The sequence below is a fragment of the Pagrus pagrus genome (assembly GCF_965226575.1).
Source record: "Pagrus pagrus genome assembly, chromosome: 6".
NCBI classification, from domain to species: domain Eukaryota; kingdom Metazoa; phylum Chordata; class Actinopteri; order Spariformes; family Sparidae; genus Pagrus; species Pagrus pagrus.
This window is the reverse complement of record NC_140190.1, coordinates 32607186-32619433: the sequence shown is the minus strand read 5'-3', so window position 1 is coordinate 32619433 and position 12248 is coordinate 32607186. Positions and strand designations below refer to the sequence as shown.

Here is a 12248-nt window from a genome sequence, read left to right as displayed (position 1 = left end):
GCAGTGACTAATGAAGTATCAACATTGCTTTCTCAAATTTGCTTAAAGGAGCACTCTGTAGTTTTGGGAAGAAATGTTAATGAGATGAGAAAGAGCTTCATTTTTCTGCCTAAACAAACTAAATAAACAAACCCTCTTTGTTTTCATGACTGTATAAGCAAACTGACCGTAAAGGACAAAACAATTTACACTGCTTTACTTTGTTTATATGTGGCGGACCCTGCCACCTTTCTAGCTTCAAACAGTGTTCTGGGACCTTATTTCCCTCTGAGAACATCTTGTTTATTCCAGTATGGAAAAAATACATATTTCTGTTTGTGTCATTACCTCATTAATATTGCAAATATTAAAATTATGAGTTTGAATTTCTTCTCCAAAACTACACAGTGCCCCTTTAATGTCTTCAATGCACGTTTGTCAGTGCACCCTGCTGCCATCACCTGCTCGCCTTCAGACGGGCAGTTCATCTGTAATACTCTCCTGACAATGTTGTGAGGAAGCTTGAGTTAAGTTAGCCCTCGTGAGTGACTGCAACTAACCGAAGCAGCTTGCTAAATAACGTTACTTCAGAAATATTATTTTGACTGATAAACCTACATCAACAGAGCTGTTCTTGTCAACATTATTCCGAGGCTGAATAGTCAGGTGTCACTTGGCCCTCTCAAATGTCAAGTCTGGACTTCATCTGTTCAGTCAACGCACAGCTGCTTAGTCACAATCCAGTCTGCTAGCCGGCTGTTAGCGCGGAGCTAATGTCAACTGTCACGAACGTCAGGCTTAAGTTGCTAGCTGCCTCGCTTGAGCTTGATTTGTGACGGCTGTAAGACTGACAGTCGATGGTTATGGTGGGTTTAAGATAGTTGTTCTTACCTTCTGACGTTAGTCTGCAGAAAGGCCTCAGCAGCTCAGCGAAATTCAGGTTGTTCTTGCGAGTCACTCTCTCCGCTTCTTCACTACATAAGACGGCTACCATCGGCACAAACGAGTCCTGAACGAACTCCTGCACAGACTGAACACACTGGGCCATGTCGGACCGGCGTCAGAACCAGCTAACACACTGAACTGAGTCAACTGTCCTACGGTTTGCGAAAGCCTGATTATTTCATTGCTTAAGACAACTCCTCATCTATTTGCAGACAACAGCCATGTTGTATTCGCGAACCAACTTCCTGTGTAGAACTGAATCGGTCAGGTGATGCCCGACGTTGCGTCATTTCCTCTTTCCTCTCCTGTCTGGTAGTAACCTGCATAGACATATATACATGTATATATGTCTATGGTGACCTGCCTTCAACAGGAGGCTGTCGTGTCTTCGCTCATGATAAACAATGTGCTGAGGCTGGAACGATTTTCGCACCAAACTGGACCGTATATTTACTACACAAACATATTATATGTGAAAAAGCAAGACAACACAAGAGATCATACTGTGAAATCATGTGTATTAGCGCTGATGATGAGCAAGAGCTGCTATAAAACAACATGTAACAATTAAATAATTACATAGAAAACGCATTTCCTGCAGAAAATATTGTGAAGGCTGACAGCTCAACTGAATCTCAAAACATTGCTACAATTACAGAAATGTGGAATAAACTGATGAAAATCTTCAAGTGGAAATGCATTCTGCACTGCTGAAAACCTAGAAGCAAAGAGTTGAAATACATTACTAGAAAAGTTGGAGGCTAAACTTAAATATGGTCAAAGCTTGGAGTTAAAATGAACTGCCTTAAAGGCTAAAAGAAGGAGTGCTCTGTATTATTATCACACAGATGAACTGAAGTGTTAGCACTCTTGAACAGAAAAGGCACTGGCCTAAAGAGCTGAGAGTTGCCTATGACAACTCATGGATAGTAAAACGTTAAGCCATACCAGATAATAATAGTTACCACATACCTAAAAAAAAAAGGACAAATTTGTTGCCAGCCATTGAAAATGAAAACTATTTCCCCTGTACTAGTCTCATACATAAGCAGACCTCCCTGAGGCCCTAAGCAAGATCCTGCCAAGAGGTCCTCCTCCTGAGCCTGAGCCATGTTAACCATTTGGCACTAATATACAGTCACACATGACACCCCAGTGCTCCCGCTACAATGCTCCCTCCTTCAAACCAGTTTGCTCCATCTGTCTAAAATATGTAGGGCTTCTGTATACAGAACAGTATGAGGTGTAAACAAACTTTATTGGATTTAATATTGCCATAGAATATTGCCTTAAGTGAATTTAAACATTAACATAATTAAGAGGTTGTTGTAAATAAATAATAGAGAGAATAATGAAATAGAACACTGGGCTTTAGCTCTGCTGCCTGGTGATAAGTCCAGTCCTCACAATAATATACAATTAGATTTGGCTTAACAATGTAAACATAAGCCTGTAGGCTATGGCTGCAGCTTTATGTCTCAAATGGTAAAATAAAGAGAGATGTGCATCCATATTGCCCAGCTAAACAACATTTTAACTTCAATAATTAAAAAATAGTTAAAGTCAATCGAATGCTTTCCATCTTGCCAGAGTTGTAACCAAACCTTGACTGAGACTGGTGCTGCTTTGTGAGAGCACCAGTGCATGGTTTAAGTTGGATGTTGGGTACAGTAGTTTGAGGGAAAAGTACAGTGCGCATATTTAAGAGGACCACAAGAATGGTGTATGAGTGGGTGGTATCTGACTGTCAGGGCCAAAAGGGGCTGATTCTTTTGTTTGAGTCAGGATATACACAAGCCTTGTCAAGCTGATGTTTCAGAATCCTGTGGTGCGTTCCACTGTGCTGTCTAAATTCCTGTGAAGTTCGCTGGATTTGCCACAGGTGTCAGCAGGAAGGGATTAAAGGCAAATCTTTGGTCTGCGAAGACGCACATGGTTCAATTACCACAAACTCTGGATAGTTCTTGTGTAATAGTAAGTGTGCATTTATCAATAAGCCAACCAATCACCTGCAACAGTAGTTGTTGCTTCAATGATGAGAATTCAGAATCGAATAAACGTGTGTATGGGATGGCCTTTACAGTATGTGAACTGTTAGCCTGTCCAAAGCCAGGATGAGCTGCTGGCACAGATCAAGGTTGGCCTCGGTAAACAAAACTGACTTAGCAGTAGCCAATCCCTCTCTGCAACAAGGTCCCTAAGAATAAGTCTTCTGTGCACAGCACTCCATTTGCTAAAGTGCAGCCATTGTCTCCATTTTATTTCAAGCCAATTTCTGGATGTGCTTCTTTTTTTTTCTTTTTTTAACTTTTTTACTTACATTAAGTTACCCTAAACCATATATGATCTGTGAACTTTAATTGGTAGCACCTGTGTAGACTAATTTCAATAAATGATCTAGACAGCCATGGCAACAGTGGCGCATCTCCTTTATTGCTCCTTTAATCTTGCTACATTTGTTATATTTTGCTACCTTTTTGGCCCTTTCTAATGAAGCACACATTGCCCTGATAGAAATACACCCATCAACATCGGAAAAAGAAGTGTGTGGTTGCAAGTGAGTGAACAGGATGGAATTTTTATTGTAGAACTGTTGTAAAACCAACAAGCATCCAGGGAGCACAGAGTGCTATTGTGCACAAACAGCTACTCATAAATCAACAAGGTCACTGCTTAAAAGTAAGGTCATAGTTCACAGTGCTAAGAGGTGCAATAAAACGTGAGGTTATAGATAGATACGCGAAATAAAACAGTGCGAGGTAAAAGGTAGGAACAATATGTGGTTAAGTGCAAATTATACATTTTGCTACTACATCCTGTACCTAAAAAGTCTGCTGTGTCTAGTCTTAATGACTACCACCCTGTGGCCCTCACCCCCATCCTGATGAAGTTCTTCGAGAAACTGGTTCTCCAGCATATCAAAGACAACATCCCTGTCAGCCTGGACCCTCACCAGTATGCTTTCAGAACCAACGGATCCACAGAGGATGTCATATCTACTGCCCTTCACTCAGTCTTCACACACCTGGAGAATAACAACAGCTAATCAGGATGCTGTTTGTTGACTTCAGCTCAGCATTCAACACAATCTCACCATGAAGCTGATTGAAAAACTAAACTCTGAGCTGCAGTACAACACTGGACGACACCACCATCATCGGCTGCATTATAAACAACGATGACAGTTCATATCTTCAGAGAACAATCTACTGCTCAACACCAACAAAACCAAGGACCCCACTGTTGATTTTAGAAAAAAGGAGGCAAAGACACACACCCCTGTCTACATCAGTGGAGCAATTTTAGGTTCTGAGGAATTACCATCTCAGAGAACCAGAGAACCAGAGAATCATGTTAATCACACATCACCACCCTGGTTGGAAAAAAAAAGAAAAGAAAAAAGAAAAGAAAAAAACTTGTGAAGGTTAAATTCTGGTGCAAGATTCTGGTCAACTTTTACAGAGGAGCAATAGAAAGCATCCTGACTGGAAACATTACAAACTGGCATGGCTCATCATGGCCCAGGACAGGAAGCTCTGATTAAAACCACCGGAACATCACTGGTACCATCTACAGAGCATCAGGGACATCAGTGAAGTGAGATGTCAGCACAGAGCCCAAAGATACTAAAAGACAACACCCACCCAGCCACAGTCTGTTCACCCTGCTGCCATCTGACAACAGATACAGAAGTATCTGCTGACATACCACCAGACTACAGAGCAGCTTCCCTCCTCAGACTGAGACTGCTCAATACATCATTCCACACTCCGGTTCACTCCACAAAACAGTTTTGTAAGTGAGTTTGTGGGAATTGCTTTTCTCCTATGTAGCATAAAGGACCTTAAACTAAATTTCATTTTGCAACCAGTATTGTAAAATGACAGATAAATTAACCATGAAACTTGAAGACCAGCTGGCAATTTGCATTTTGTATGTGACTCCAGGGGTATCTGCATACACTGAGTGCTTTTAAATTTGCTCAAATAGAAGATGATTCTGATAAATCACATGCTATGTATTGAAAACATTTGTACAGTTTACATACAATGAGGTGTGTAATTCTTTAAAGTTTTTACTGAGCTTAATGTGCCTTGACAAAGTGGAGCTCAGGATCAACAGACATTCTAATTTCCTTTGAAAACTATTATGCAGCATGCAAACTGATCTGAATAAACAACCACAGCCTTCCCTGAAAACTGCAATCTGGGCATAAAAACTCATCAGCAGCATCTTACTGTGTATGTTATGTTCAAGTTCTTTACTTTCAACAATTACAGTGAAACAGTCGTTGGCCATGATACTCTTTCATTCTATTCCAATTAAATGCTGATACAGATGTACTCTGCCCTGCGAAGTCAAAGTGCATTAACCGTAATTTTACTCAAGAGTGAGTTATGACTTCAACTTTTAAAAATCTGATTTCTCTTGTGATAAATTGTGTAGGTTAAGCCTCGCTTTATCTTGCCTTTGCACTACCTATATACTGTATCTTTTCAAGGTAATATAAAAGGCACCATCTGGCACTTTAGAGTCATAGGTCAAATAATTGGTCATGATTTTTAAGCCATGAACATTACAGAATAAAAGAGAATACATATTTAATTAAAAAGGACATAACTGCTGTTCTAACTGTAACACATTTGGCTGGACAGTCGTGATCTTTGAAGCCATTTTTTTCACGATCATTGTTTGTGTAGTTACTGCAGGTTGCTTTCATAGGGCAGGACTGTACTCAAAAGTCAGGGCCTTCCTACCTTTATATTGTTGGCTTTCACAGACCACAAGACAGGTGTTTTATCTCTGTATTACAGTTTTATACAATAACAGTAGCAATGTAGAAAGCTATATACAATACAGTCAATATCATTTGGCAGACAGAAACTCAAGGGTAATAAAGTGAAGACCAGTTGCCAGTCAAATGGGCAGAAACTTGACTTACCATCCAGGATCAAATCAAATCAACATTCAACACTGTACTGAAGAATACAGACACTGCTTAATGTTCCCAGGTATGAAGGCAGTAATGTGGTGTTTTGCAGGTGGCAGGAGGCACACGTCATATAGAATGTGACCTAGGGGGTTATTTGATGTTGCGTAATATGCGGCGGGAGTGGCTGGTTTTCATGGCAGCCAGCGCAGCCTCCAGTGTGGAGATGAGGTGCAGGAGAGTGCTGGGGTCTGTCTGGAGAACCCTGCTGCTGCTGTCACAACCTCTCGTCAGGAGGAGATGCATCGTGAGCATGGGAATGACCTGCTGCCGGACTGATCGACTCGCCAACTGGCAGGAGGAAATGGGGAGTGACATAGATGCAAGGGGGAGAAAGGCAATTAAAATCTGAATATTGATAAACAGATCCTAATCCTAAATATTTAGAGTGCAACCAATGCAATGTATATGGGACTTCTAGCCATGGCTAATCTGCAGTCCTTGTCCCTGGTTAGGCTTCTGGAGAAAGAAACATGATACGACACAATACTAAAATAGACATAAAAGCTAACAATCAAGCTGACATAGACAAGCAGATTGATTGTAATGACTAAGAATGACAATTAAAAACAAACAAAAAGAAAAGAGAAACAAAGGTGAAATATACAATGTGGTATAAAACATAGTTAGTGTTCAGAGATTTGCCATTGTTTAAGCCATAGTTTTGCCTTAGTATTGAAAGCTTCGAAATCATTTGTTCATTTCTGATGCTAGGGTATTCCAAATCTGTGGGCCTTTCACTGTAAAAGAGGACTGGCCAAATGCTCTCTGGCATTTTGCTGGTTTAGTCTCCACTAACTGCACCCCTTATGGTGGCTTCTTTACTGGAGTATTTTAGAATCATATGACTGACTAGTTCTGGGACAAGGCCATTCACACACTTAAATATACATTTTATCAGTGAGAGATTTCTGAAATTGTCAAAGCTTAATAGATTATACTTTTGTTGATATTGCAATAGGGCCATTTCATTGGCTTCTGTTCCAATATTGTAAGGGATTGTTTGTGGAATGACAACATAGGTTTCATTGCTGATTGGGTGGCCTGGCCCCAGGCAGTTACACAATAGGAGACGTGTGATAAAATCATGGCGTGCACATATAGTTGGACAGCGTTAATTGGTACACAAGATCTTGGCATTGTTGTGGCATGTACGTGCCCAGGTTATACATATGGACATATGTATGAGTATGTTTTTTCAGTTAGAAGTGTACTGTCTCTGTCCTTTCCATATTTCATACCTGTAGGCTCATAGGGTCTGATGATAGGAAGTTATTGATTGACTGATGGTCTTATCTTGGTAACTGATTAATTATAATGACTAAGGGAAGTGAAAAGAGAGCACATGGAAGAACATCACACATTCTCATATTTACATTCTCAGTTTTAATCCACAGCAGCTGAATTATATTCAGGGTTCCCACACTTTTAACCACTGAATCTTCAAAACTTGTCCATAACTTTTCTGTAATATTTCAGCCCATTTCTGTGGATGATGGGACAGCACTTCAGTCCTGAGCCCTGCAGTACACTATGAAGAGAAACTGTCTTGTGCATATCTCATGGGCTCTCCTTTTCGGCCTTCATAGTGACCACCGTTCAAACTATTTCAAACAAAAATCGGCTAATAACAACCAGTGGCTGATCAATTAACACACTGTTCGTTCATTTCAAACCCTTTTCCAGGTCTGGAAACAGTCTTTCTAATTTCCTAACCCTTCTAGGAATTTCGTGACCAAGGGAACCCTGTATAATTTCTATAATATATGGTATGCACATGAACACACACACACACACACCTGTACATCCAGTCTCCATTCTAGGCTGTGGTAGGCAGGCAGGTTAGAAGGCAGCTGACTCAGGATACTGCGGATCTGACTGTGGTGCTGCAGGTACAGCTGCAACAGAAACCCTCACACGCTCAGCTGGAGTGCAATGACCTGTCCAACATACTGACTGCATAAAGTCAAACAATGCTCAAATCATGTCAGATAAATCCAACTGATTTAAAGTCACCTGTAAGAGGATCTGGTTAAGCTCTTCACTGAACCCCAAAACCAACACCGAGTCCAGGAAGTCCACTTCAGAGAGCTGCATACACAAACACATACACACAAGGAAGAGTGACACTGGGGACAAGTGACTCCTTCAGTATTGCAATACACAAATTCATACATTTCTGGTTCTTGTTATTCACCGTTTTCCTCTTGTAACAAAAGGGAACCATTCATTAAATGTACTGTAGTTGTTCTCCTTGTACACTACAGTACAGTTATGGTTACGGTTCTCACTAACATCTAACAGAACTCTTTCTGTGCCTCTCCTGCGATGACAAGTGAAAAAGTCTGCTGCGAAAGGAAAAGGGAAACTGATCTATTAACCCGTACACACAGTACACACACCTGTAGATTCGAAGTTATAGTTATTCACCTACTCACACTTACCAAAGTTTTCATTAAAAGTTCTCTCCTTCTTCCTAAGTGTTTTACATCACAACACACTGTGTAATACTTCTCACTTCATTTTTTCATATGAAAATAAATAATAGAAATATTGAAAAATGAAGTGATAAGCATTACCAGGACCATGACAGAATGGGTTTCTGAATAGAGTGTTGCAAGTTAACAATGAATCTGTTTGGCCACCTGTGTGATGGATCATGGCATGCAGAACTTAAGAATGAATGTATGTAGTAGTGACAGAGCCCAATTTGAAGTTGGAAAATCTTCTGGGGCCCTCTTTACATAACAACTCTGATCAACACATGAGACTAAACTGACACATTTCCCTAAAGCTTTGGATAACTATTTCATAAACAGGACAATTCTATGTGAATCATTGTAAATGACCTCTGGCAGCCCACCTGCAGTCGCTTCAAAGCCCACACTTTGGGAATCACTGGTCTGGACCATATCAAAGAGTGTTAATGAACCTCAGCCATTTCAAACACAGAGACAAGTGTTAGAGTGTGAGTGGGTTACCATGTGTTTGGAGCTCTCTGTCATCAGGAACATCAGGCCCTCCACTCCATGATGCACCATTTCCACAGGAACACACAGCTTCCCTGAAAGTAGTGGCTCATTATGGATTACTGTAAAGTCCTGGCAGGTTTGTAGTGTGTCATTATGTGAAAGAATGTCTGACAGCTGTCTCACTCTGTTTACATGTCTTTTGTCTGTTCATTTACTTGGTTCAATAAAATGCTTGAATTTATTAGCTGTTGATTCTGTGTTATAATTTCAACACTGCCTAAGAGGAGCTGTGAGTGGGCTGTTGTCGTATTCACACCATAACGTCTGCAACACTGTTTGTAGTTTATATCTGTCACACTGTTTATTTAGTGCTGTGTATTTATTGGGGTTTAAAGTATACTGATTTTTATAATTCACTGGTTTTGCAAAAGAAAAACTGAAGTTGCTTTGTGTCTTTGGCATAAATGTGGAAAATACGACACTGGGCAGGAGCGGATCAGTGAAGATCTTTTTTAATGCCACTGCCGAATAGGCTTTTTGTAGTTTAAATATGTTATATTAATATGTATATTTTTGTTTTCTGGTGATCCATTTTCTTAGTCTGATCTTAATTATTATAATTATTATTAATTTGAATTCCACAAATGAGGCCATCAAATGTTTATCCTTGATCTGACTTGCTGATAATATACAGTATTCCACCCCCGAAAATAGCGGCAGGTTAGCGCCAAGTATTACATATCCCTCGCCGAAAGACATGACAGTCATGTTACATAATCCTCGAGAGAGAAATTACACTCACCTGGAAGAACATGGGTAGTTCTCATCCTACTTAGAACATGGGGTAGCGGTGCACTTCAGCCTCTTGTGGTCAAAATTTACATTACAAAAACAAACAGTTATGCCTTACAAAGAAAAAAACATGTTTTCCTCTTTAAAAAAAAAAGATCTTATTTTTCAGTTGGTTCAACACACAAAAAGAAATTGTCCTGAATTTTTTTTTTTAATGTTTCACTCGGTTCCACACATGAAAAAAAAAAAAGAAAAGTTTTTTCAGGTCCTGCAATTTCATTATTTTATCCTTGAAAAACTTGTTATTAAACTTATTTAAAACTTTCCCCAAGTCATAAACACAGGAGAGAAAATTATTTAGATCAGACTCAGAAAATGGATGACCCTCAGGGCTTCTATAGCAAATCTATACTGGGCAGCCCAGTACATTTGTGTGATGCTGTTTTACACCATATGGTTCACGACTAGTCCACTACTGCCCACAGTGTAACTGGTGCTGGTAGATAAGGGGTGTGTAATAAAAGGTGCAGAGTCTTACTTGCTGCTCCCTCATAGATCTTGGGGCTGGTTCCTCTCCTCAGGAACTCCAGTGCTATGCGACCAAACTCTCCAACCACTGAAGACAAAAAAACACATGGACATATGAAATGATGTTTTTTATATGTAATAAAATTGAGCACATATCTGGGGTTAGGACAATATATAGAAATAGTTGATGCCTGTGTGTGTGTCTGTTCACTTTAACAAGATATAGATCATCGTCATAATGACAGCCACATGACAAGGCTGCGGTGTGATCATAAATGGTTTGACTGGTTCAGCATATCACAGATTCCAATGACTGTGCTCCAAATCATGACTGCCTCTCTCTGTCTTTCATTCATGTATTTCCTCTCTTCATTAGATTTACTATTCAACCTTTGTCATTTAGTAAGATTCCTACAATCCCATGTCGACACGTGCCAGTTGACATGAAAGAAAAGTACACAGTAACATCAGATTGTATGTTAAACACAATTCTTCTGGAAAAATATATGCCAACATATTTTAAAATTCATGGAGTGCAGCTCTTGCACACCTTAAGGTCAACAGGTGCGTAGGAGAAGACAGAAGGCTGACAAAAACACTGTCCACTTCACCTGCAATTAAGTGGATTGACAACAACGTTTCAGTACTTAGACCTTCATCAGGTTATCTTACAAGACAAAGGGAAGGCTGTCTTAAGTAGGGTTGTGGACTGGCGTGGCCCAGCAGACATCCCTCAAAATCTCTCGATTGCAGTGAAGTGGACAGTGTGTGGGAGGCTCTTTCTTAACACATTTCAAAATAAAAAAATCTTATTCCTCCATTGAATGCCTCATTTCTCTGCTACTTTTCTCCTCTCTACGTGACTCCAGTCTACCTGTTTCACACAGATGGTTTTAAAAATTGTGTTAGTTAGCTCTGGTAGAGTTTCACTGAATGTTTCCACACACCAAGAGAAAAGACTACAGCACGCACATTCTTTTAAACAGGCTTAGAAACAGATTGTGAATTTGTGAATCACTTTACCTTACATTTAGTTAAGAAACAAATATTTGTCTCAGATCACAGAGAGGGCATATATTTTTTAATGAACGTTTTTTTCTTACAAATATTCTCACGTCTGACGGAGGTTCTATGACTGATGTGACGAGAAACTTCTCAAATTGAAGAATTCAGGTAAGAACAACGGCAGCACATGCACATCTCATTTATAAGCCAAACAAATACACAAAAGGAACATGAACAGAGCTATTCAAAATGAATAATCAACACAGGTACATAAAGTCCCACAGACACAGGGTTCAGGACTCTTATTAACGGGCGGAGGGTTTCAGACTATGACAACTCGTGACGCGCACGTGCAGCTTCGTATCCTGATGTTGGTGATACAGACAGACACATTCTGTCCAGCAGAACATCCTCACCGGAGACATCCTAACTACTCCTGTCTGGTCACAGTCAGCTGACGGTCACACATTAAGAGAAGAAGCAGCTTCTGGGTGAGAGCAGCCAACACGTCGGCATGCTCCGGACCGTGGGTCCGTACAGAGCGCTGCTTTACCTGCGGTGTCAACCTTCGGCAGGAAGGCGAGGTGTTCTTTATGGTCCTCAGACAAAACCAGCAGCATCCTGGACAACTGCGTCCTGTTCGACACACACACAACGGTTCAACAGTCACGGACAAACACGTCCATTAAACCGGAAAGCCGTAGCTGTGTCTTCTTCTGTGGTGTCTTGGTGCAGCTACTTTTGTTATTATTGCATTACTGCCATCTTCTGGAGCTAACCATCTTGTCATTATGTGTTTGTGTGCGTGCGTGCGTGTGTGTGTGTTATTCCCCTGGGAAGTGCATGAAGCCTGTGTATTAATCACCATCACTGGAGGGGAAGTTTCCAAAATGTGCAAAACCAATTTATCCTCAATAGGATAACACAACTATTTCCCTAATCCTGCTGTTGAGAAGAGACATCTGGTGATATTTCATCATAATAGTGTGATGCCTTTAAAGGAGGGATTATATTCTGATATCACTGGCATTCACTTG

The 12248-nt window shown here is 40.3% G+C and overlaps 2 protein-coding genes across 2 annotated transcripts in view; both read right to left on the bottom strand.

Annotated features, from left to right (window-relative positions):
* trappc8 (trafficking protein particle complex subunit 8) overlaps window positions 1–1179 on the bottom strand; it is a 41575-nt gene extending 40396 nt beyond the window's left edge. The window contains exon 1 of the mRNA XM_084355157.1: window positions 871–1179. Within this exon, the coding sequence (XP_084211283.1) occupies window positions 871–1027 (157 nt within the window). The 5' untranslated portion in view covers window positions 1028–1179. The remainder of the gene's footprint in view (window positions 1–870) is intronic.
* Window positions 1180–5715: 4536 nt separating this feature from the next.
* On the bottom strand, window positions 5716–11931 carry commd2 (COMM domain containing 2). The gene is made up of 6 exons (XM_084354381.1): window positions 11765–11931; window positions 10217–10294; window positions 8896–8978; window positions 7931–8005; window positions 7714–7812; window positions 5716–6205 (listed from the first exon to the last, which is right to left on the bottom strand). Exons 1-6 carry the CDS (start codon window positions 11829–11831, stop codon window positions 6008–6010), a joined length of 600 nt encoding a protein of 199 aa, XP_084210507.1. The 5' UTR covers window positions 11832–11931; the 3' UTR covers window positions 5716–6007.
* Window positions 11932–12248: the final 317 nt, after the last annotated feature.

Excerpts from the sequence above, each read along its gene's own strand:
- commd2 (XM_084354381.1), bottom strand. The coding sequence starts at position 11,831 with ATGCTGCTGGTTTTGTCTGAGGACCATAAAGAACACCTCGCCTTCCTG. Across the intron at positions 8,006-8,895 it reads CAGAGAGCTCCAAACACATG|CTCTCTGAAGTGGACTTCCT; the intron begins GTAACCCACTCA and ends TTGTGTATGCAG. Across the intron at positions 6,206-7,713 it reads AATGGAGACTGGATGTACAG|TTGGCGAGTCGATCAGTCCG; the intron begins GTGTGTGTGTGT and ends TCCTCCTGCCAG.